Source organism: Emydura macquarii, unplaced genomic scaffold (genome assembly GCF_026122565.2).
Source record: "Emydura macquarii macquarii isolate MOO-44397 ecotype Brisbane River unplaced genomic scaffold, CSIRO-AGI_Emac_v2 contig_1045, whole genome shotgun sequence".
Taxonomy (NCBI): Eukaryota; Metazoa; Chordata; order Testudines; family Chelidae; genus Emydura; species Emydura macquarii.
In genome coordinates, this window is record NW_027131182.1 from 13362541 (window position 1) to 13384606 (window position 22066).

The 22066-nt window shown below is 44.3% G+C and overlaps 2 protein-coding genes across 3 annotated transcripts in view; one reads left to right on the plus strand and one right to left on the minus strand.

Annotated features, from left to right (window-relative positions):
• Positions 1 to 1822, minus strand: part of LMBRD2 (LMBR1 domain containing 2) — a 46508-nt gene extending 44686 nt beyond the window's left edge. The window contains exon 1 of the mRNA XM_067545521.1: positions 1481 to 1822. The gene's annotated coding sequence lies outside the window, so the exon portion shown is untranslated. The remainder of the gene's footprint in view (positions 1 to 1480) is intronic.
• A 169-nt stretch (positions 1823 to 1991) lies between these two features.
• On the plus strand, positions 1992 to 20896 carry SKP2 (S-phase kinase associated protein 2). Of its 2 annotated transcripts, XM_067545522.1 has the most exons (10): positions 1992 to 2095; positions 4141 to 4400; positions 5797 to 5908; positions 7073 to 7216; positions 7785 to 7919; positions 8439 to 8537; positions 12513 to 12640; positions 13608 to 13659; positions 15615 to 15722; positions 19756 to 20896. In XM_067545522.1, the coding sequence occupies exons 1-10, from the start codon at positions 2067 to 2069 to the stop codon at positions 19967 to 19969; spliced, it is 1281 nt and encodes a 426-aa protein (XP_067401623.1). In that variant the 5' UTR covers positions 1992 to 2066; the 3' UTR covers positions 19970 to 20896. The 2 variants fall into 2 exon arrangements, with proteins under 2 accessions (XP_067401623.1, XP_067401624.1); XM_067545523.1 differs by lacking the exons at positions 1992 to 2095; positions 4141 to 4400 and adding an exon at positions 5048 to 5056 and having other exon boundaries at positions 19756 to 20893.
• The last annotated feature ends 1170 nt before the right edge of the window (positions 20897 to 22066 follow it).

Consider the following 22066-nt stretch of genomic DNA (forward strand, 5'->3'; position numbering starts at 1 on the left):
AAGCCTGAACATTATTGACAACATCTGATTTAATGGAGACTAATGTGCACTAGTAGTGCACAGTGTTCATTATATGTGTAAGTTGAGCCAAATTTTTCATTACAGTTTTCAACTATGCAGGTATCTCTCAGTCATTATAAAATGAGCATAGTATGCATTTAATCAGCCTGGATACAATTTTCTGACAGGCAGAGAAGTTGTCAAAAATGTTCAAATCTGAGTCATTTAATCCTTCACCACTAGTAATAGAACATATTGTTAGGACAAAGGTAATGAAAAATTGTATAACTGAAACGAAAATCTAATTCGAAACTCCACAAAAGGAGTAAATGTGAAGGTTTTAGTAGGAACTTTGCACAAAGTCTGAATCGGTGTGATTAACGATCCAATTAAAACACTTGGGTAGAGCAGCTGAGCACCACCAGGGTGCTTTAGAATTGCTTCTGAAACTCAGAAAAGCCAATTCAAAGGGAAACCAGACAAATCTTTATGTCAACATGGTGCCAGACTTCCTGACCCACAAACCCTCACATTCTTAGGCTGTTCTTCCCCACAGAAATATTGCTAAAACAGATGTCTGTAGATTTTATAAATAATTGACTAATCTAGTTTAATGTGTTTTGTGTAGCTAATCACTTAGTCAGTACTTGGGAAAAGTAACCTAGTAATTTGTAATATGACTAGTACAGTAACTCTTCCTCCTTGAGGATGAGAAGTTGATAGCAAAGCAGAAAATAATTTGACTGAAAGCTCTTTGGGGCAAGGATCTTGTCTATTTGTCTTTAAGCATCTAGCATACTTGGGGGTACGGAAATAATAAATATGCTATTCAGCAGGTATGGGTCTTGGAAAGATAGGGAAAATTGGTCAAAGACAGCAGCATTGACACACTGATTTCTCCCCTCCCAAAAAACCCTCCAAACCTATCCTACAAGAACACAGAGCTTCGTTTTAAGGTCCCATATGAAGGGTCCCTCATCTTCAGGGTATCAGACTTCCTGAATTTGATAGGTGTGTCTCAATTTCTGATCCCACTTTGTTTGTGGGGCCTGACATGGAATACCGCAGTTCCAAAGCCGGGTGCTTCAGAATTCCGTCTGAAAAGCTCAGGGCCCACAAATCACCCGGGGGCAACAAGAGATCGCTGCATCCTGCCCCCATGATGCCCCCTCCCACCGCCTTGGCGTTCCCGTATACGCCCCACATCCCGTGCGGACCTCATACATGCCCACGCCCCTCCCCCACCGCCGTGGCGTGCCCCATACATTCCCCACGACCCCCCCCCCCGAGGTCATGCTCCCTGTGCCCCCTTCCCCCTCCGCTGACACAAAACGGGCCCCTCTCTCCCAAGGCTGCCCCGCATCCCTGCCAGGGGCGCCTCTCTGGCCGCAGCGGCAGCCCACACACGAAGCGGGAGCAGTATGTGGGGCGATCCCTCAGGCCAGGCCAGGCCAGGCCAGGCCAGGCCATCCCACCTCACCTGGGGCTGAGCCACACACTCAGCACCGGGGCCTCCGCCAGGCTCTGCTCCCCTCCATCCTCCCCCGGCTGAGGCTGCTGCTGCCCCGGGCGCCTGGCTTAGTGAGCGACGGCCCAAGTCCGACGCGGGGTTTCAAACTGCGCCACAGCAGCCGGCGACACTTCTCTCGGGGCCCGGCTGTCTCCGTGTCACCGCGACTGGGGCAGCCGGTTCCCCAGCTGCTGCTGTGCTGACATTTCCCTAAGCCTAGGCCAATCGCTCGCCGTCCAACGACGTCATCGACCGACGGTGCCGGACCGCACGGGCTTGTGGGTAGGACAACTCCGGCGCCGAACTACAAGTCCCAGGAGGCATTGCGGCCTCCCGAACTCCTCCCTCCTCGCGGTTTCGTTAGGGCTCGGACTCGGACTCGGACTAGCGCGCGCGCAGCGTTACCCAGCTCAGGTCGCGCACCGCGCTCCGTTTGCTGCTGCTGCAGCTGCTGCGTGCGCAGAGCGCGGAGGCGCGGGAAGGGATTGGGAAAGGCACGACAATAGCTGCTGCCCGCTGGTTAGTGCGCGGAGGGACCCAAGGCTCCCTGCTTCTCATGCATCTGCCCCAGGCCACCATGCACAGGTAACGCGGCGGGGGCAGCTGGATGGAGCCCGCCTTGGGGAGTGGGTGGGCTGCACTGGGCGTTGCAAACTTGCAAAGGGAAGGGGTGAGTGGTTGCCGCCCAAAGTATATAGGCTGCTGCTGTGTTGGGGGGGGGATGCGTGCAAAAAGCGTTGCACTGGGCTTTGGAATCGGTCTGTCTACGCGCCGTTAGGTCCCTAATGCTTCTGCCCCTTCCATGGGAAAACCACAAATGCACCCCCACCTCCCCCAAGCTACTCTGATGAGCAAAAGTCATACATAAAGGCACCGGTTTAGTGTGATCGCTAAAGGGTAATTAATAGCAGGTAGCCGTGTGTAGGTTTGATTGTATTGTCCAAAATACAGTGTTCCTGTAACAAACGCGTGTTCACTCAGGATTTTGCAATTTTTACTGTGCTGCACATTGTGACTATTTGGAACTTTATAGCAGCAGTGAGGCTAGATCTCTGCTTTGAAGACAGAGGCCTTACTGCTTGAACTTAAAGAGAATCTCAATTAGTGGATAGCAGTGTGGACAAAATTGTGTAGTTCTGATTATCTCCAGTACAGGGCAGCGATATACAGCCATTGGCCAATTAATTATATTCCCCTATATAAAAGAAGCATATTTTCAAGTATCTGAAGTTCTGGGACAGATGTCACTTTGCATCACACCATGGCTATTTAGAACTTCATAGTGATAATAGGACCAAAAAATGGAGAACAACCTCCTATCATTTGTGCTAACTGGGAGTCTCTGTTAGCAGTACAAGGCCTGTGATGCACAGTTGAGCAGTACTGATTCTATACAGTAAATGTTAATGTGTAGATGTACCCCTTTCTAGTTCACTGTGATATTTCAAAGTGCTGTACAAACACTAGCTATGTAATTTTTAATTCCACTGTGTGGTAGCTAAATAATCATTATTATCACTTTTCTATAGATAAGGGAATTGAGGCAAAAGAGCCTACAGGCAGGATTAAAATTCAATTTCCTGACTCCCAGTTCTTTATTCACACACTTCACTATAGATTATAAACTACACAGACTTTTCACAGGTGGATGAAGCAATTCTGAAAATGAAAGAGGGAGACCTGTTAGATCATTCCTTGTAACTCCAGCCAATGCAGGACTTTCTTCCAGTAATTTGTGCAGTCTCATTTTAATAGACCCAAGCAACTGGATTTCCACCAATTCCTTTGGCAGTCTATTCTGCAGACTGATAATGTGTTAGGAAGACTGTTCTAATTTTCAGACTAAAGTTTACCCTTGTTAGTTTCACCCCTTTGCATCTAGCTATTTTTCCTGCCCGCCACAATAAACAACACAAAATTAAATATATTTAGCTCTTTTAATCTTTCCACATAAATCAGTCCCCATGGCCCCAATCACTTCCCTGACCTCCCTATGGTTTTATCAGTGATAATGTGCGGTAGTCTAACTGGCTGCAGTCACCATCTTTGCTGTGATACTTTGTTACTGTTGACTAGATCCCCATTCTTTTGTCATGCCAGTGTTCAAAATTGTAATATTCTTTTTTGCAACCATATCATGCTGCAAAGCCATTTCTGATTTACTCTGTCAGCCTAAATGGGTCCATTTCAGCGTTACTGCTTCCCAGGTTATGCCCTTCTATTAAGTATGTGTGTTTCTGACTATTTCCCCCACAGAGTATCATGTACATTTGTCCAAGTTGATCCTTATGTGTATCCCAGGTCTGGAGGTATTGTGAATGTTTGTAAAGCCCTATGGGATTTTTGGATGCTATAGAACAATGGTTTTCAACCTATTTACCTTTGTGGGCTACATCCAGTACTACCTGGATGTCACATGGGCCGCAGGTTGAGAACCACTGCTATAGAAATACAAAGTGTTATTGATTTCCACTGTGAATTGGATTACTTATTGTAGGGGATGTAGGTGCAACCACCCACCCCAGACTTTTTTTGTGTGTGGTCTTTCTACGTACTTGTAATTCAACCGTTTGGGATGGTGGTAGATACCTTATAAGTGATTGTGAATGTAACTTGTGCTATTCCTGCAGGAGACATCTCCAGGAAATCCCAGCTTCAGGCAGCAATGTTTCCACAAGCTTCACATGGTCATGGGACCCCACCAAGACATCGGAGCTACTCTCGGGCATGGGAGTGTCTGTCCTTAAGAAAGAGAAGCTGGACAGTGAGAACACCCCTCAGGAGTTGCTAGTGTCTCTTTGTCCTCCTCAAAAACGGCAGAAAGTGAAAGAGAAGAACAAGGACTTTGTGATTGCACGCAGGACTAGGTTGCTCCGAGAGACGGAGTCAGGTAGAGTAACAGCTTCTGTCAACGACTGAGGCTTCTGTCAACTTGTGACAATGACTGAGGTCAGGTACTACAAATCACTAATAGTTAGGTTGCTCCTTATAGAGTTTGGTCTCTGAGGGGATGCTAGTCCCTAGATCTAGTGAATCTTGTGTGTTTCTTTCAAGTCTCTCTCTCTCTTTTTTTTTTTTTTTTAACCTCCCAGAAGTTTGACTTTCTTCTTCCACATCCAGACAACCCTGCATGCCTAAAGGGAGCGCTACTGAGAGGAAGTGGTTGTGTCTATGGCTTCCTTAAAGGAGACCTGTGAATGAACAGTATTTTATCATCTCTGGGGAAAATATTTCCAATGGATCACAGAGACTGATAGTAATTGTGCAGCCTATAACTTCTTCTATTCCATTTCTTTAATAAAGGTTAAAGAGGATTTTGGCTATTTCCCAGGTCTGTAGTACAGCAGTTTTGGCCAGCAGAGGGTGGATTAAAAGGAGATCAACTAAGATTCAGAAACATCTCTCCAGCAACTGATTATACTATCTGGAGACTTCTGATCTAAACATCTCAAGATATGAAGGCTCTGAGAATATTCATAAGACCTCAGTTTGAGCCCCCTCCTTATTATCTAGGAACTTACTTATGACTTTGTTTATGGTATTTTGGTGAGTTTGCAGAAGCTGTTTTTGTACTGCCAGCCTTTTCATTTGTACCCAAGCTGTTACATTTTTCTTTTCAGATAAAGTTGTGATCTGGGAAGTGCTGGCTGGGGTTCCTGTCTAAAATGCACACCGTCTCCCATCCCAGTTAGGGAGGTAGTCCCTTGTTCCAAAAGCCACAGAGCTCTTTGAAGCAACAATAGCATTTTCTAGATGTACCTAGTGCCTTGAAAATGTACTTGCTTTCAGAAAGGAATGTTTGGATAATAGGGAGGTGAAATAGCTTAAAAGAGCAAGATCACAATATGTATTGGGGCTGCCATCAGGAGGGTCATGCCCTTTAAAAAGGGCTAATTGCACAAGAGCAGAATAGCTACATCCCTTTCAGAAGGGCTAAGACACACCTTCTAAGAACATGATGGGTTGGACACACAGGCTGTCAGAAGATAATTTCGGGACAGTGCCGTTGGCAATTATGCTGCACCTACACACGGCACCTATTAACACCTTGGATGAGATGATAGTAGTAATAATGGAATACCTTTCCCATAAGGAAATGTTGTAAGTACCTAAGTAGTGGACTGGTGTATACATAGATCAACAAGGGAATGAGGTGGCGGTAGTTGGGCAGGGAATTTTTCTGTTGTCTTTGATATTTTTGTTTAATGGCAAAACTGGTGAAATGTCTAATGAGTAGGCAAAAATGGATCTGAGCTACGTAAAACCTGATGACTGTTTTCTTAAAGGTGTTTCTTGGGATGCACTGCCAGATGAATTGCTATTGGGGATCTTTGCATACTTACCCCTATCTGACCTGCTAAAAGTTTCCCAGATTTGCAAGAGATGGCAACGCCTATCGTGAGTATTACTTTTTACTTGTAGGTGTTGAGAACAATATTGCTTTTTAAAGGTTGCTAAATGGTCTTGTTCTCATTTTGATGTGCATGGGTAATTCTGTCTACACTTAATGTTGGTTATACATGCATAAGGTTAAGATTCTGTCACGGGTATTTTTAGTAACCGTCAGGGACAGATCACAGGCAATAAACAAAAATTCACAGAAGCTGTAACCTGTCCCTGACTGTTACTAAAAATACCCTGGGGGAGAAGGGAAGACAGAGATGCTGCTGCTCCACTGGGCTGGCCAGCTGATCATCTGTTCTGTGGTAGCAGCCCTGCCCATCAACTGTTTTGTGGTGGCAGTTGCTCCAACCCTGCCCCAAAAGTCCCGGAAAGTCACAGAATCCATTACCAAATCATCTCTTTACTCATGCATTAAGAGACTATAGACTCATTTGATTCCTTGTGATATTTAAATGGACAATGTCACTTGAGAACCACACTTGTCTGAAAATTTTGCATCTGGGCTGTCCCCCTAACTAATTTAAAGGCTCTACTCTCTTCCAGCCTTCCCATTAATAAAATCTGGGGTCTTGCCCACTCCTTCACCACCACCACCCCTAACATGTAATGTATTCTGTACTCTTCCATCATGCACCCCATCCCTTCCATTTATTAATTCCATATTCGTGTCTTTTCCCGAATTCCCTCGGTCTTGCCTCCTAATAAACAAATACTGCCCCCATCCCTGCAGAGTTGAAGGAGTCTACAGACCTCCCAGACCTCTTCTCCCTGTGGATCTTCTGTCTACTCCTTGCTTCCCTTCTCTGAGAAAAGCAGCAGGAGTTCCAACTTCACTGCTCTCCTGTCCCCTCCTCTCTTGGGCTCAATGGAGCCCTAATTCAGCTGAGCAAAATTTCTGCTCTCCCTGGGCTTTCATTCGCTGTCCAGAATTATAGAGAGTTTCATAGGGTATCTTGGCTTCTCATATTCAGGAATAAGAATGATCTGCCATCAGATCAGAGAGAAATCTCAGTAATACTTGTAAATCCTTGCTATCAGATGAGTTGATTTCCTTGTTCTGCCCATTCATTCATTCATAATATTAAAAGCTATTGATGGCAATGTCCATTGCTTTGACTTTAGATTACTTACTAATAAGCAAACTCCTTTCCTTCCTAGGTTTGATGAATCACTCTGGCAGACCCTTGATCTCACTGGTAAAAATCTGCTGCCAGGAGTGATTGGGCAATTGCTACCTGTGGGTGTAACTGTATTCCGTTGTCCAAGATCCTGTATTGGGAAACCATTGTTTAAAAACAACCGGTAAGTGTCACCATCGCTTGGTGCCCTGGAACAAGGTCTCCCTTTCAGTTTTCCCTCAGTCATACATTCTAACCAATCTCTTTGGTTTAGCACCTCTGGTTGTCACACTTGTGGCAGCTCTTTGGAATGAAGGCAGCATGAAGCAGGGAATAGGGCACTGGCTGAATATTGGGGGAGCTGCATTCTGTTCTTTCTTGATTCAAAATTGTTCAGAAATTGATTAACACAATCTTTGGTGTAGTCTAGTACCATTATTCTGTAATGCTTTATTTTAGAACTAAGAACTATTGAAGTATATCTCTATGCAAAGAGAAAAGAAATACTATTTAACTCTAGCATAGACAGAGCTATTATGATGAATCTTAAAGATTTGCATGTCTCAAAGTTAATAGAATTTTGCAATTTTGGTAACCAGCTTAGTAATATTGATAGATCCAGACATGCATTTAAAGTATATATGTTTTCTGCTAGCTATGTATTCGTTTGTGGTATACAGATGCAGTATGCTACCTCAATTTTAGATAAAAATTAAAATCCATTTTGTATTGTCTCCCTTTCTTCTCTTTAGACCTCTTAAAGTGCAACATATGGACATGTCCAACTGCACAATAAGTGTTGAAGATCTCCATGCTATTCTTTGTCATTGTGATCAACTACAGAACCTCAGCTTGGAAGGACTGGTGCTTTCTGATGATATCATTAGGTGAGTGGGCATGTTCAGAAGTGTAAGGTTCTTGCACCTCTGGGCCACGGGTGGCCGCTTAATCAGTGTCAGGGAATCAACACTTACACCTGCTCAATCTATTGGGTATTCTAGCTTGCATATGAGCAAGTAGTTATTCAGGCCTACTGAGTGAGGGCCCATAGTAAGAGGAAGAGCCAGGAACATTATACTAAATTAAAACTGCAAGAGAAACATTGTTAGGCAGAATGTAAGTATCCAAATAGGAATTTGGCCAGGACCCTGGGGAGAATAGCCCTTTTCAAGTGTATGATCTATCAAATATGCTAATGCAGCAGGTAAATTGTTACAGAACATCTAGTTAATAACTGTTAAATTGAAAACCCAAGGCTTATTAAGCAAAGATGCACAAATGTTGTATCTTTACTAAAGTAAGGCCATCCTGAGGCTGGAATCTTAAGTTTTGAAAACAAATCATAAAATTGATACCAGGAGAGATGGGAAGGCATTGGGATATTCCATCTGTGGTCTTCTTTACAGAAGCATCGCTCAGAATTCCAGTTTGGTGCGACTAAATCTCTCTGGATGTTCTGGGTTTTCTGCAGAAGCACTGGAAATGATGTTGAGCAGCTGTTCTAGGTAAGACAAAATTAATTTATGCACTTGTTGATATTCCTGGGAGAGATGACCCACAGTGATATGTTCTGTCATGGGCGTATAACTTTTATTAACTGTAGTTTGTGTTCTTGAACATCCAACCTGGGTATTTTCCTTTGCTGAAGATTGATAATTTATGTTTTTGTTAGACTACTTCCTTGCTACCTGGTGATGTTTCATGAGACTTATCTTCCTTAAAGACAGCTACATTTATCTGGAAAAAAAAAATTAATTGTGTCTGTTTTGAATATCCTCATGCAAAATTGATTTTCTTATTGAAAGAGTGACAGGTCAAACTCTGTCAAAGTGAAAATGTGTCTTTAAAAATTGTGAAATGGCATCTGGTGAGCCCCATTTACACAGAGTGCGCAACTTTGATTGCAGAAATGATCACATCATGTTAAAATAATTCTTAAAAAACAGATGTTCTGTCAGTGTAGTACTGTCATAAAATTTGACAACTGAAGAGACTAACGTTCTGTGATCTGCCAACATGAAGAAGGATGTTCTGTGCTTAAGGCACTGAACTGGGACTTTGGAGATCTGTGGCAGAAAATTAATCTAGAGTTCTTGTGAATATTGGAGAAACTACTTAAGGCAAGTGTAAGCGTTTTCGGTTCCGTGGGAGGCCACAGTGGCTTCCTACACGGGAATAGCTCGCGTTTGGCGCGAGATCAGTCTAGGCAATTCACCCGTATGTGGGGTGAGCACTCAGTCTACCACTCAAGCCCCCAGTCGGGGCGAGTGAGCAAGAAGTCCAGTGCTCCGACCCTTGAGCAGGGTGAGCAGGTCGCTCAGGCCCTCAACAAGGCTGAGCGAACAAGGAGTCTATTGCTCCCACCCCTAGGCAGGGTGAGCAGAGATGGATCGCTCTGGCCCTCAGGCAGGGCGAGCGAACAGGAGTCTATTGCTCCAACCCCTAGGCAGGGTGAGCAGAGGCGGATCGCTCTGGCCCACAGGCAGGGCGAGCGAACAGGAGTCTATTGCTCCAACCCCTAGGCAGGGTGAGCAGAGGCGGATCGCTCTGGCCCTCAGGCAGGGCGAGCGAACAAGGAGTCTATTGCTCCCACCCCTAGGCAGGGTGAGCAGAGGCGGCAACGGCTTCAGGCAGGGTCAGGAGACCAATTCTCCTGGGGTGGCTAGGGAAAAGGGGAGGGGGACGCAGGCCCACCCGTCTCCACTGCGTCCCAGCCCAGGTCCCTAGCAGTGGTAGAAGCGGCTGCCACTGTCGGCGGGGCTCCCGCCGCAACACACCAACTAGAATGTGGCTTCAGCCACAGGCCGTGGCTGTCCCTGGGCTACTTCCTCCCCACTGACCCTAGTACCTGCCTCCTCTGTGCCGCGAAGGTGGTCCACCAGGGGTAGCGCCGTCAGTCCTTCCTCGTCGACCGGGGGTAAGGCGGGAAGCTCCTCTTCAGGGGGCAGCTCCTCAAGGTCGTTGTATGTGGGGAGCGGCTCGGCCTCGGGCAGCTCCTCCAAGTCCAGCCCTGCTTCAGGGAGGGGCTCGGCGGCCGGCAGTTCCTCCAAATCCGGCCCGGCCTCCGGGGGTGCCCGCCACTCGGGCCGCTCTGGAGTCTCGGCCCAGTCTGGGGGTTCCAGAGCACGGCCCCGGGCTCGGGGTAGCTCGGCCCAGTCGTCCTGGCCGGGTTGCCTAGTCCAGCTTCTCGAGGGCCCTATCCAATCCCCGGGCCCAGGTGGGGCCAGGGTTCGTCGGCGGCGGTTAGGCTCTGGCCTAGGCCTCGGCTGGCAGGGCAGCACATCTGCCTCTGGCAGCAGTCTGGGGCCTACTGAGCTTAGGGGCCAGGCTTTTGTACTTCCCCTTCCTGTTGTGGCTCCGCCCCGCGCTGCCAATTGGTCTGGCCGGGTGGTCCTATCACGGCCCGGGTGCCTTGTTGCCGGGCAGACTCCGGGGCAGAGGGTGAGTTGGGCCAATCAGAGCGCTCGTGTCCTTCCTCAGGCTCTGGCTCTGTGGGAGGCCACAGCGGCTTCCTACACAAGCTTAACATGTACTGATTTAACTATATGGGTATAAACATATTCCTTCACTTGTACCAGTTCAAGTTAGTGTGTAGATAAAACCTTAATCTCTCTGTGCCACAATTAGCATCTGTAAAATGGAGATAATATTTCCTTTGTCTGTCTTGTCTACTTAGATTGTAGATTTTCCCTATTAAGGACACTGACTGTCTATTATATGTATATGCACTACTTTGCAGAATGAGGAGCCGATCTTGGTTTGGACTTCTAGGCCAGTGGTTCTCAATCTTTTGGGGCTCAGGACCCATTTGCAAATGTTTATGGGCTGTTGTGACTCAGTAAATAGTCTGAGGGTGGAGGACTTGTGATGGTTTCGTTCGGGTCCTGCCCCCCCGGGTGGGGAGGGCTGGGTCCTGCCCAGCACTCACCCCACAGTGGTGGCTCCTGCAACTCCTGTACTGTTGGGCTGGCTGGGCTTGGCTCTCCGCTCTGGGCGTTGCGACCTCTGAGGTAGCAAAGCTGCTCAGGTTTGGCCCTGCTTTCCTGACCAGACTAAATTTGTGAGAGTGGAGTTGTGACCTGGCTCAGGGTTGCAGTGCCTCACTCAAATTTGGCCTACACGGACTCCAGTCATCATGATGGCTGAACCAAACCTGAGTGGCGCCGGGACCCCAGAGGTTGCAGAGCCTGGAGCAGAGTGGCGAGCCCAGCCAGCTCATAGGACAGGAGCTGCCATGTGACCCTTTGAAACATTCTGGTGAGCCAGTTTTGGGTCTTGACCACGGGTTGAGAAACGCTGCTTTAGGTGGTGTTACGCTGATGCCACACAGTGATACATGTTTCTTTGCCTCGCCAACATGCTTTAACCCTGTTTTTGAGGAACCGGTGAGGGTGAGAGGGCAGCTAATTTCTTTGACCTATGTTGAGACAACCAAAAAAATTTTCAGTAGTGGTTTTTTATTTGTACTCTGATAGCACCCACAATGTACTAAGCATTGTCCACAAAAAAGGAATACACCAGGGGTTCCCAATCTTTTTGGCTCGAGGGCCACAAATATAATTTTTATAACCCTGAAGGGCACCAGTCTCTGCCAGCAGCCCTCCTCTGTCCCCAATGCAGCCAGAGGGAAGGAGTTCAGCAAGGAGGATCTCCCGTCCTCTTGGCTGCAGCAGGGAAACCAGGCATTCTACCTGGATCCCTAGGCAGTGGCTCCCTTCGGCAGCCAAGGGGATGGGAGATCAGTGCTCCCCTCCCTCTGGCTCCAGCAGGGACCCCAGAGCCTAGGGATCCAGGGGGAGCACTTTGCTGCGCTGACGTGTTCCCTGCTACAGCCAGAGGGAGGGGAGTGCTGATTTCCTATCCCCTTGGCTGCAGCAAGGAGCCTGCACTGGCAGCACGCTCCGCCTGGGTACTCAGGCAGCGGCTCCCTTCTGCAGCCAGCGGAAGGGGAGCCTGTGGGCCGGGAACCACTGGAATACATAGTCCCTGCCCCAAGGAGCTTACAGTCTAAGACAAGCAACGTATGAAGGGTTGGAGAGGGTTGCAATCCAAACATGTATGATATTTATGTACATGATAAAAAATACACACAGACTAACTCAAATGGCCAATTAATAATGGATAGTTAAAGGGCAAGTAGCTGTATTTGTTTTCTTTAAAGGTGGACTCCAGTCCATTAGGAATCAGACTATGGCAGCTACCTCATTTCACAGCAACAACGGATGATAATTACTTTGTCATTGCTGGCTTGATGTATTTTGGCAACCAAGAGGCTCTTTATTCCATTATAATTCCCCTAAGACATCTATTTAATTTGATCTCTTGAAATTTGATGTAATTAATGAAGAAACTTAATGATATATGTATCATCTAATGTGCAGTTTGATTTTATTGGTATTTGAATAGTATGTGGATACTTTTAAGGCCAAACCTATGTTTCTGCAGTGTTTCCAAATGGATGTATTTTCATTTGTGTATAGATTGGAAGAGCTGAACTTGTCCTGGTGTGATTTCACAGCTGAGCATGTTAAAGCAGCAGTCAACCACATTTCTACAAAAGTAACCCAACTAAATTTTAGCGGATACAGACAAAATCTACAGATATCCGGTAAATAGCAGCACTGAGAACTGATGTTCTAATGGAATGATATGTTAGACCTTAATTAAGTGTAGCTCTGATTGTTTAACTGTTTGCATCTCTTCTTGGTCTGTCAGACCTAGAGTGTTGATTTCAAAGGCAATGGTGCCTTTGCCTGCATGAGGGTGTGCTTTATGTAGTACAATTTTTAAAACATTAACCCTAAAACTTAACTAGCATTATTGTTAATTTTTGCACATGAGCTCTGATGCACTGAGATCCACTTTTTTATATTATGGTTTATGTTTAATGGCACTTAGATGCCACAATCAGGAATCTGAGCCCCACTGTCCTCGGTGCTATACACACAAATAATAAAAAGATGGTCCCTGTCTTACAGACCTTATAATTAAAGGCAATCAAACAATACAATTTTCAGTTATGAGGAAAGAACTTTGATTTGCACAGGAAAAAATTCAGGTATCCAGAAAGCCCAGTTGCTACAAAGATAAGTGTGTTCTAGATTATGGAAATCTTGTGGTGGTTTTCAGTTGCATGAATGAATTTTGGAGTGCTCAGAATGCTGTAACCTCGTAAATTTCTCCTGTTAAGAGAACAGTGACTAAATACAAATGATTTTCTGGCTAGTATATTGATAGTGCAAATGGCATTTCAGGGACACTTTTTTGGACAAAAGACTTGTTTTTTGACAAAACTAAGACAATTTAAATCCTTTAAGGGCTGTACCGAACACTAGTAGGTGAAATAGATTTGGTATATATTTCAAGTGCAGTAGAAATATCCTTTAAACAAGTACAACCTTTTGTCAAGAACTCATGTTGGTAGAAAACATGTAAATAAGGGTTAATTAGCAGTGAATAATTCAAACCACATGCAACTTTAAAAGGTAGCTTTTACTGGTAAGGATAAACTGTAATATTTCTGGAAAAAGGTCACTGGCTGATTTATGTATACTTGGCTTTTTTTTCCTCCCCAGATATTAAAACATTGGTGACAAGATGCCCGTATCTGGTCCAGTTAGATTTAAGGTAACAAACTGTATATCAGAAATTCTTCAGCGATACTGAATCTAGACAGCACAAAGACACCATTGCCCTCACTCCATTCAGGCTGCAACTTCTCTCTCTGTGGGGTCACAGCACACAATCTGCCCCCTGTCCATCTGGGTTTCTGCTAGCAGAAGCCAGAGGAACCCGTGAGTTATCGATGTCTACATACATTTTCATACCAGGCTCAGCACTGTAGTATCTGAGCACCTTTAAGTAAGATATTTTTTTCTCCCCAAACCTAGCACAGATGTCACTCCTTGGAGGATTATTTCTTTGCCAAATTTCAGACTTCATTTGAGTTCTGTTCTGATTAGGTTCTTAAACTGTGCCCATCATTACCTGTTTGCCATAGTACTGACTATCACAATATGATGGGATTTTCTTAATGGTAAAAGGATTTTTACCCCCTCTTTCCCTTCCCAACCACACTGTGGCCAACTCAAACATTTTGAAAGTAATTCTGCTCAAACTTTACAAAAAAAAATTCCTTAAGACAGAAATTGTTCACAGAAAGTTTCTGAAACTCACCTTTTGGGTTGAAAGTTGTGTGTGTGAAAAGGGAAACCAGTTTTGAGATGTTACTGTAGAGTTTGCTGATTTTGATGCTGAGTGAGTTTTATGATAAGGGGGGGAAATTACATAGTGTTTAGCACGAGATGACATCTAAAACTTGTTGTAACATAGGTGAATTTCTTTGAAAATTCCCCTTTGCCTCTACACCCCCGGCTGTCTTATCTGTTGTGCTATAAACTTTAGGCTAGGTTCACTCAGAGGTTCCTGTAGCTTCTGCTGGCAGAAATCCAGATGCACAGGGGGTAGATTCTGTGCTGGGGTCCCGACGAGATAGAAGGTGCAGCCCGAATGGGATAGGGGCAAAGGTATCTTAAGCTGTGCTGCTTGGGTTTGGTACTGTTCTCACTTGGGCAACTTTCCCACAGCCTCCTATGGGCTGCACCACTACCTAGAATCCCTGTAGTGCTTTGGGCGCATGCTGTATGCCAGGGTTGGCTGTCGAGAGAAATGCTATGAAGTCTTGAAGTTAATAGCGGACTTAAGGTACAATAACTTCCAGATGAGCAAACAATGACCTTTTATATATCAGATATTAGTGTATTAAGTGCTGCTGACTGTAGGTCAGAAGTAGCTATACAGCTGAAAGTATTTTTATGGGTAATATGCTAGTTACTTAGATTCAAAAAATACTTTTCTGGAAGGGATAATCTAAAATCATTGTAAAGGCTCCTTTTGTAATCTGGAATGTAAAGGTTGCTTTTAATTCTTAAATTTCTATATTAAGGTGGGAAAAAAGCAAATGGGGAGATGGTGGGAAAGCAATCATTATAGCTCATCCTGTAAGGCCTGATCCATTGCCCATTGAAGTCTCACACCCAATATAGCATGATTAGTAAACTTGTTCTTTTAGCTTAGCCTTAGCGAGAGTATTTTCCCCAAAACAACATTTCCTATGCCATAGGGCAGGACTTTCTATTATCTTCAGTAGATGTTGGATGAGGCCCATCAGCTGTGGAGGACTTATCTTGCCTCTCATGCATTAGTAACACGATTATAAAATATCAAAATATAATTTGATTTGTGCCATATCAACTAAACATTGTTTAGAACTCTTGACATGTAGAGCAATTTTTTTTTGTGACCTAAGTTCCTGTGCCAAAACAGCTTCCTGCAAAAGAAGCTGCTGCTGCTTTCCTCCCTCCAAAAAATAAAAATGGTAGAAATTGATGATGAATTTTTAATATGTAAGAAGAAAATAGTTAATAAGCTGGTGAAGAAAGTTTTTGACGGCAGATAAGTGTTTAATATTAAACGTGCAAAAACTTTTCTCCCTGAATTTCAGAAACACTTGAAACTTTTTTCTATTGTGTGCTTGAAAAGGAATGTTTTTAATCGAGCTTTGTATATCACCTTTATTACAGTGACAGTGCGATGTTGAAACCTGAATGTTTTCAATATTTTCATCAGCTCATCTGCCTACAGCATTTGTCTCTTAGTAGATGTTATCAGATATCACCTGCTGACTTACTGTGAGTAATATCTTACAGTTACACCAATTATAATTGTTTACTATTAAAACTTAATTAAAAGGTAATCAGAAATACTTAATAAAAACTGTTCAGGATCCTGAACTTCTGTATAGACTTAAACTGCAAATAATGTCTTTAAAACAGGAAAGGAAGGCTGGGAGGAGCCAGGGTTGGAGGGGGTAGGGGCAGAGCTTGGAATGGAACTGAAGATTCATGGGTCTCCTCTGCTGTCAGCAAAAATCTGTGGAACCGCTGATGAAATATCTCTCTCATTTCCCTCTAGTGCTTGTGCACCTACATGACAACCCACTACTTCTAGCAGTTAATCAGTTAGCTCAAGTGGCAGAGGTCTGTGCTGTGGATCTAAAGGTGCCAGCTCTGCTGATGAACCACCTGGGTGAAAATATCCACATAATGGAGTTCCTGGGTGTCTTTTTTTTTTTTTTTTTTTTTAAGTTTGAAAAGAATATTATGGTGCAAAGTAAAGAACTCAGTTAGGAATTGCCCAAATTAAGGTTGCCTGTGTAACTTTAATTAGCCTCCCTTCTGTGTATATGCATTATGATAGAGTCTAATTACATGATCATGTACTATCTTTTTCAGGGAACCTCTGCCTCATTCAGTGCGCAATATGGATGGTACTCTGAGGAAGTCATCAATATTTTGTTTTATCCTCATTGTTACTTTTGCACACCATTCAAACACAGCTCTGAATATAAAATTAATTTCCTTGAAAGGCTTTTCTGTGATGATCATTACTACAGTATCTGAATGCTTCACAAACATTAATGAATTTAGTTATAGGGGTATTATCCTCCTTTTACAGATGGCAGCTAAGGCACAGAGGGACAGATTTAAAGATATTTAGCCATCTAATACCTATTGAAAATCCCATGAGGCGCCTAAATACCTTTAAAAATCTGGTTAAAAAAGATTAAGGTCAGAAGTGTCCACTAATTTTGGGTACCCAGTTTGAGATACCTAGGTTCTGATTCTTTTTTCTCCTCAGAAAACTTAGCATTCTCTCTCTCTTTATATGGTCAAATCACAGCTCTCATTGACTTGGTTACAGCTGTGAATGCACAGCACTTTCGCAAAGCAGACACCAGAGTCTCATGTTGGACACTCAGAAAATGAGGCACATGCAGTTAGTGACCACCTATGAAAAGTTTGTTTTAAGTGACTTGCCTAGCATCACATTGAAACTCTGTTGCAGAGGCAGAATCCAGTTCTTCAGGGCAGGATTCAGTTGCCTTAACCAGGAGATCGTCTTTTCTCTTTTTGCAATTCCCTTCCTCATTCACTACATGCCTTCAGAAATTTCTGAGGCCACAGCCTTGTTCACTACACCAACTCTGATTCTTCCCCCAGACCAGGACCATCCTGTGAACTGAGTGAGGCAAGTGTTATGGAAAATTTAGTATGCAGTCATCTATTTAAAGACTGTCATAATGCATACACACAAGGGGCTGAACTAAATTTGCATAGACAACCTTAACTCCGTCTATGGTTAACTCCGTCAACAGGTTTAAAATTAACTACAGGCGAAGCTTTTTTTTTTTATCCCTGGGTTTTTCTCTTTCTGCTCTTTAACTCTAAAGCATTTTGGGTTTTCATTCAAACAGAAGATGTGCCACATTGGTATTCTTATATGGGCATTAAAGGAAGTCATGCTCTGAGTATTAAAACTCAATATTAAGTCAGAAGCTGTGCATGTGTGCTAGCCTTGCTTCTTGATAGCATGGCTGTGTGACCTTGGGCAAATCAATTAGCTGTACTTGCCCCATCTAAAGTGGGAACCGCTATCTCATGGTGGGCCTTGAGGGTTTCTGGCAAGGGGGACAGTTTTCAAAGGTGCCAGTTTGTTGACTTTCTTGTGGTAGGTGCCTGGCTGTCCTTTAAAAATCTCCTCCAAAGGCATGTGGCTATTCCGTGGTAGAAGATGTTATAGCAGTACAAAGAACTATTGAATGTCACATTATACATTACACTGGGATTCCTTCAGTACTTACATGTAATGGAAAGACTTAAGGATGACTGGTGAAACATTTTACTCTCAATTCAGTTTGTTACTGAGTCCGCTATTTCAGTGTTAGTGTCACTTTTTCTCAGTAGTAGTGAGAAGGGAGTAAGTATGTGAATGCTTATAACAGACTAATAGCTCGGTAATATTTACAGATCCTTTTAAAGAGGATTAGGTAGCTAATCTGAAGGAATTTTAAAACCCAGATTATTTGCTCAGTAGCCCAGGGCTGCTGCAGTCTCTGTTGTCTGACGGTGCTGTGCAAGTATATCCTTAAGGAAATTATTCATTAAGCTGTTTATCTAAACGACACAAGATTGATTCCCTCTTTACCTAAGGCCCACAATAAATGGTTTTACACAATCTGTTTAGTAAAACAAAGCATTAAATGGTTGTATGCATAAGAAATCCAAATGTTATTTTAATATAAAACTTGCTGAAACAATTTATTTAAAATAAAATTATGTGACAAAGTTTAAAAAATGAGAACTTGCAATGAATCTATATTGATTCCTGAAACTAGGTTGTTAGAATGGAAATTGGAAGATCTTTAACTCTGGTATAGTGACACAGCAATGGGATAGCTCTGTGGTGTTTGTTCCTTCGGATGAATACATCTGGTCCCTGGCTGTACTTGCAAATACACATTTAAATGGTAGCTGGGCAAAGAGTTGAGCAATCAAGAAACTTGGTCTGTATGCCCAGTTCAAACGTCACAACTAATTGGAGATTTCGGACACTGTTCAGTAGCTAGGTACCGGATGTAACCAATATCTTGTCAAATGGGGCTGGGGGGAGACAATTGACAGGGAAAGAAATGTAAGGATCATCCCTTCTCTGTCACTGATGGCAATTCCAACGTTCCCTGTCCCCCCACCCAACGTTTGCAACTTCAAAGCCATTTTGAAATCCCTTCTCTGCCTAGGTTAATAGTACAGCTAAGTCATGTATTTCCTTCTAAATCTGTCCATTCTGCTGACCCCTTGTCCCGATGGTATCTCAGCGCTACTATGCCACCACCACCTTATCTGGCCAGTTGCCATGATCCTTCAATCCATTCAGAACGCCACCACAAAAATCACATACCTTGTCCACGCTAGAGTCAGTTCACTGGTTATTTCTTGCCCTGCGTTATCGGGATGAAGCTCCTTATCTTCTCCTTCCTGAGCATTCACAGTTTGACGCTTGTCTACTTCTTTTCTCGCTTGGAAAGGATGTAGCACACCATTAATGATAGATGAATTACTAAGAGAATATTCCATACACTGAAGAATAGGCAATTGTTAACTAAGGGCTGGTCTACACTGGTGGCAGTGGTCGATGGGAGATACGCAAGCTATGTAATGGTGCTTTTGCATCTCCCATAGACATACTTGTCTTCACAGCGCTGCATCGACAGGAGATGGCCTCCCGTTGATGCAGCCTTACTCCTTTCGGGGAGGTAGATTAATGGAGTTCACTGGAAAGTGCTTTCCAATCAACTGAGCGGGTCTACACAGACCCGCTGAATCAATGCCGCTGCATGAATCCCTGCTGCCACAGCAGTGAAGACATATCCTCAGATTATTAGAAGTATTTCTAAGGAAGTCACTGATGTGTAGGATTTATCACCTGGGCACACTTATCACTCCACTTATTCTGAATGGTGATTTTAATGGTCCTTTGCTATTGCAGAGACACTAAATAAAGAAACGTGCAGTGTCCTGCAATAACTTAGAATGTGTGAGGCTCATAGGTTATGAATAAAGTTGGACTTCCATTTCATTGCACTTAAATTCCTATTCTCTATTCAAGCTGGTTTGGCAATTGAACTTCTTACCGAATGACCAGAACAGAGCATAAAGTTTCAGATAAATATATTTAAAATCAGGGATTTTTATAAGATGGAAGCTTTATCCAAAATACTATTTTCCAGACTATCATGAAAGAATTGTACTATTCCGTTTGGATAAGAGGTGTAAACCATTTTTGCAGTCTACTGATAAGTTTGTTTTGTTTCTCTCCTTCTAGTGAGCTTGGTGAAATTCCCACACTAAAGACTCTTCAAGCTTTTGGAGTAATGACTGATGCTTCCCTACAGCTCCTAAAGGAAACACTTCCCCACATAAAGATTAATTGTTTGCATTTTACAACCATTGCACGGCCAACTGTGGGCAGCAAAAAGAACCAAGAGATCTGGGGTATCAAATGCAGACTGACACTGAGAAATCCTAGTGGTTTGTAATGCACAGTTTACTGGATATTTCCTTTGTTGGCACCAACTGTGGTGTGGTTCAGCAAGAAACCCAAACACTCTAGCATCACTCTAGTTTTTCTTGTAAAAATGTTTTACCTTGGTCTTATGTAATTTACTTAAGTATATTTTTATAATGTCCTTCTCTTACTGCCTTCAGAAATGTGTCCAGAAGTACTAATCAGGTATAAATAATTGTAGATGTTTTTAAAAAAGTCAGATCTTGCTTTTAGAAAGATGTTTGCAAAAACCAAGTGACTATTGTAATTATGCTAAACAGATGGTTAGAAAGTTTTATAATAAATAGTGCAGCTGTTCTAGTTATTTGGTAATGTACTTAATTCTCCAGGCTGTGATGTTGCTTTATTTGAACTATTAGGGTCCAAAGGTGCTTTTGTAATAGTTTTCCAAATAGTTGCAACATCTCTCAAAGCTGTGTAACAACTGTTTTACTTCATTACAACTCAGTACTTTCCTGACTTTCTCTGTGTCAGATTTTGGAGCTTAGAATGAGTAAGGGCATTAAGTCTATTCAGACTCTCAACTGAACAGTTGTACAGTAATATTTGGTGCTATCTACTTTTTTGAAGAAAGGCAGGAGGGAATAAACCATGGCTTTGGACACTAAATTCACTGAACCTTAAGGCAATAGGGGCCGTGGGAAGAGAGATCCACACGAAAGGAGCTATGAGGAAGCTGAAAACTATATTAGTTATAGGCAGCAGAACAGATCTACAGTGGGACTTTTTCAACAAATTACAGAAGTGACCATCACTGTTCTGAGGAGTTGTTTAAAACTTGTAACCCCTTTGCAAGTTTGCAAAACCAAGGATCTCACCTGTCAGGGTGAAGTTTCCATTGGGTATTGTCTGACTTACTTTCTAGTTCTGTGCCATTTAATCAGTATTTAACTTCTCCTGAGTTATTTCCACAGATTCTAAAGATACATTCTTCTTCAAGTGCTTGCTCATGTCCATTCTACTATAGGCGAGTGCACGCCTCCCGGAACTTTTTTCCCTTTAGCAGAACCCGTAGGCAGGCTCTGGCGCCCCCTGGAGCCCCGCGCACATGCCATGGTACATGAGGCACTGCCAGCCCTATGCCCCCTCAGTTCCTTCTTTCTGCCCGTGACGGTTGCTGGAACTAGCCTTGCTCTCAGCAAGTACTATTCCCTTTCTTTCAACTTGTTTGTTAATCTAAGTGAGTTGTAGTTCGTTAAGTAGTTGTTAAGTGTTGTTAAAAGTAGTAAGAGATAAGGCAAGTCCCTGCGGGGAGTTAGAGCGGCCGGGCTATGCCTCGGTTGCCGGGATTCAAGGCGTGTGCCTCCTGCGGGAAGGCCTTCCCACTTAGCGACGCCAACAACCGCTGTCTTAAGTGTTTGGGAAAAGCGCATAGAAAGGACAAGTGCAAGATCTGCAGGACTTTCAAACCAAGAACTCAGAAGGACCGAGAGATCTGGTTGAAAGCCCTGTTAATGGAGGCAGCGTTCCGCACGGTGTCCAAGCCTGCCCGATCCACCTTGGCACCAAGCGTGACCTTGGTGCAGAGTGCACCGCCCTCGACTCGGCACCGCGCAACATCACTGGCATGGAGGAGAAAGAAGGCCCGCGCCGAGCATGGACACGTCCCTTTGCCATCAGTACGGGCAGGGTTGAGCACGGAGATGCACTGGACCCGGCCCGTTGATTCTTCTCCGGTGCCTGCATCTCCGGTCAGGGAGCCTCCTTCGACTCCTGGGAGTGGGAGAGTCCCTCTGCCGATACCGTTGACACCGGAGGCTTTTCAGGTGGCAAGAGCCTCGTTGGCCTTGCCTATGCCACCTCCGCCTCTCCTCTGCCAAGGGAGAATGGGCCGGTGTCACGGGGGAAACCCGTGTTGGGTCCCCAGGAAGGCGGGGGAGATCCCCGGTACGGGGAGGAAGATCTTCCACCGGACGGCCACCGCGGGTAGAGCGAGGACGCTCCCCCAGTAGTTGCTCCAGGTTGGCGTCATTGAACCAACCTCCTTTGACTCAGGACACGGAGTTTCCCTCTCGGCGCCAACGTTGATCCTCAGCAGTGGAGGCAGTGCAGGGCAGGAGGCGGCATC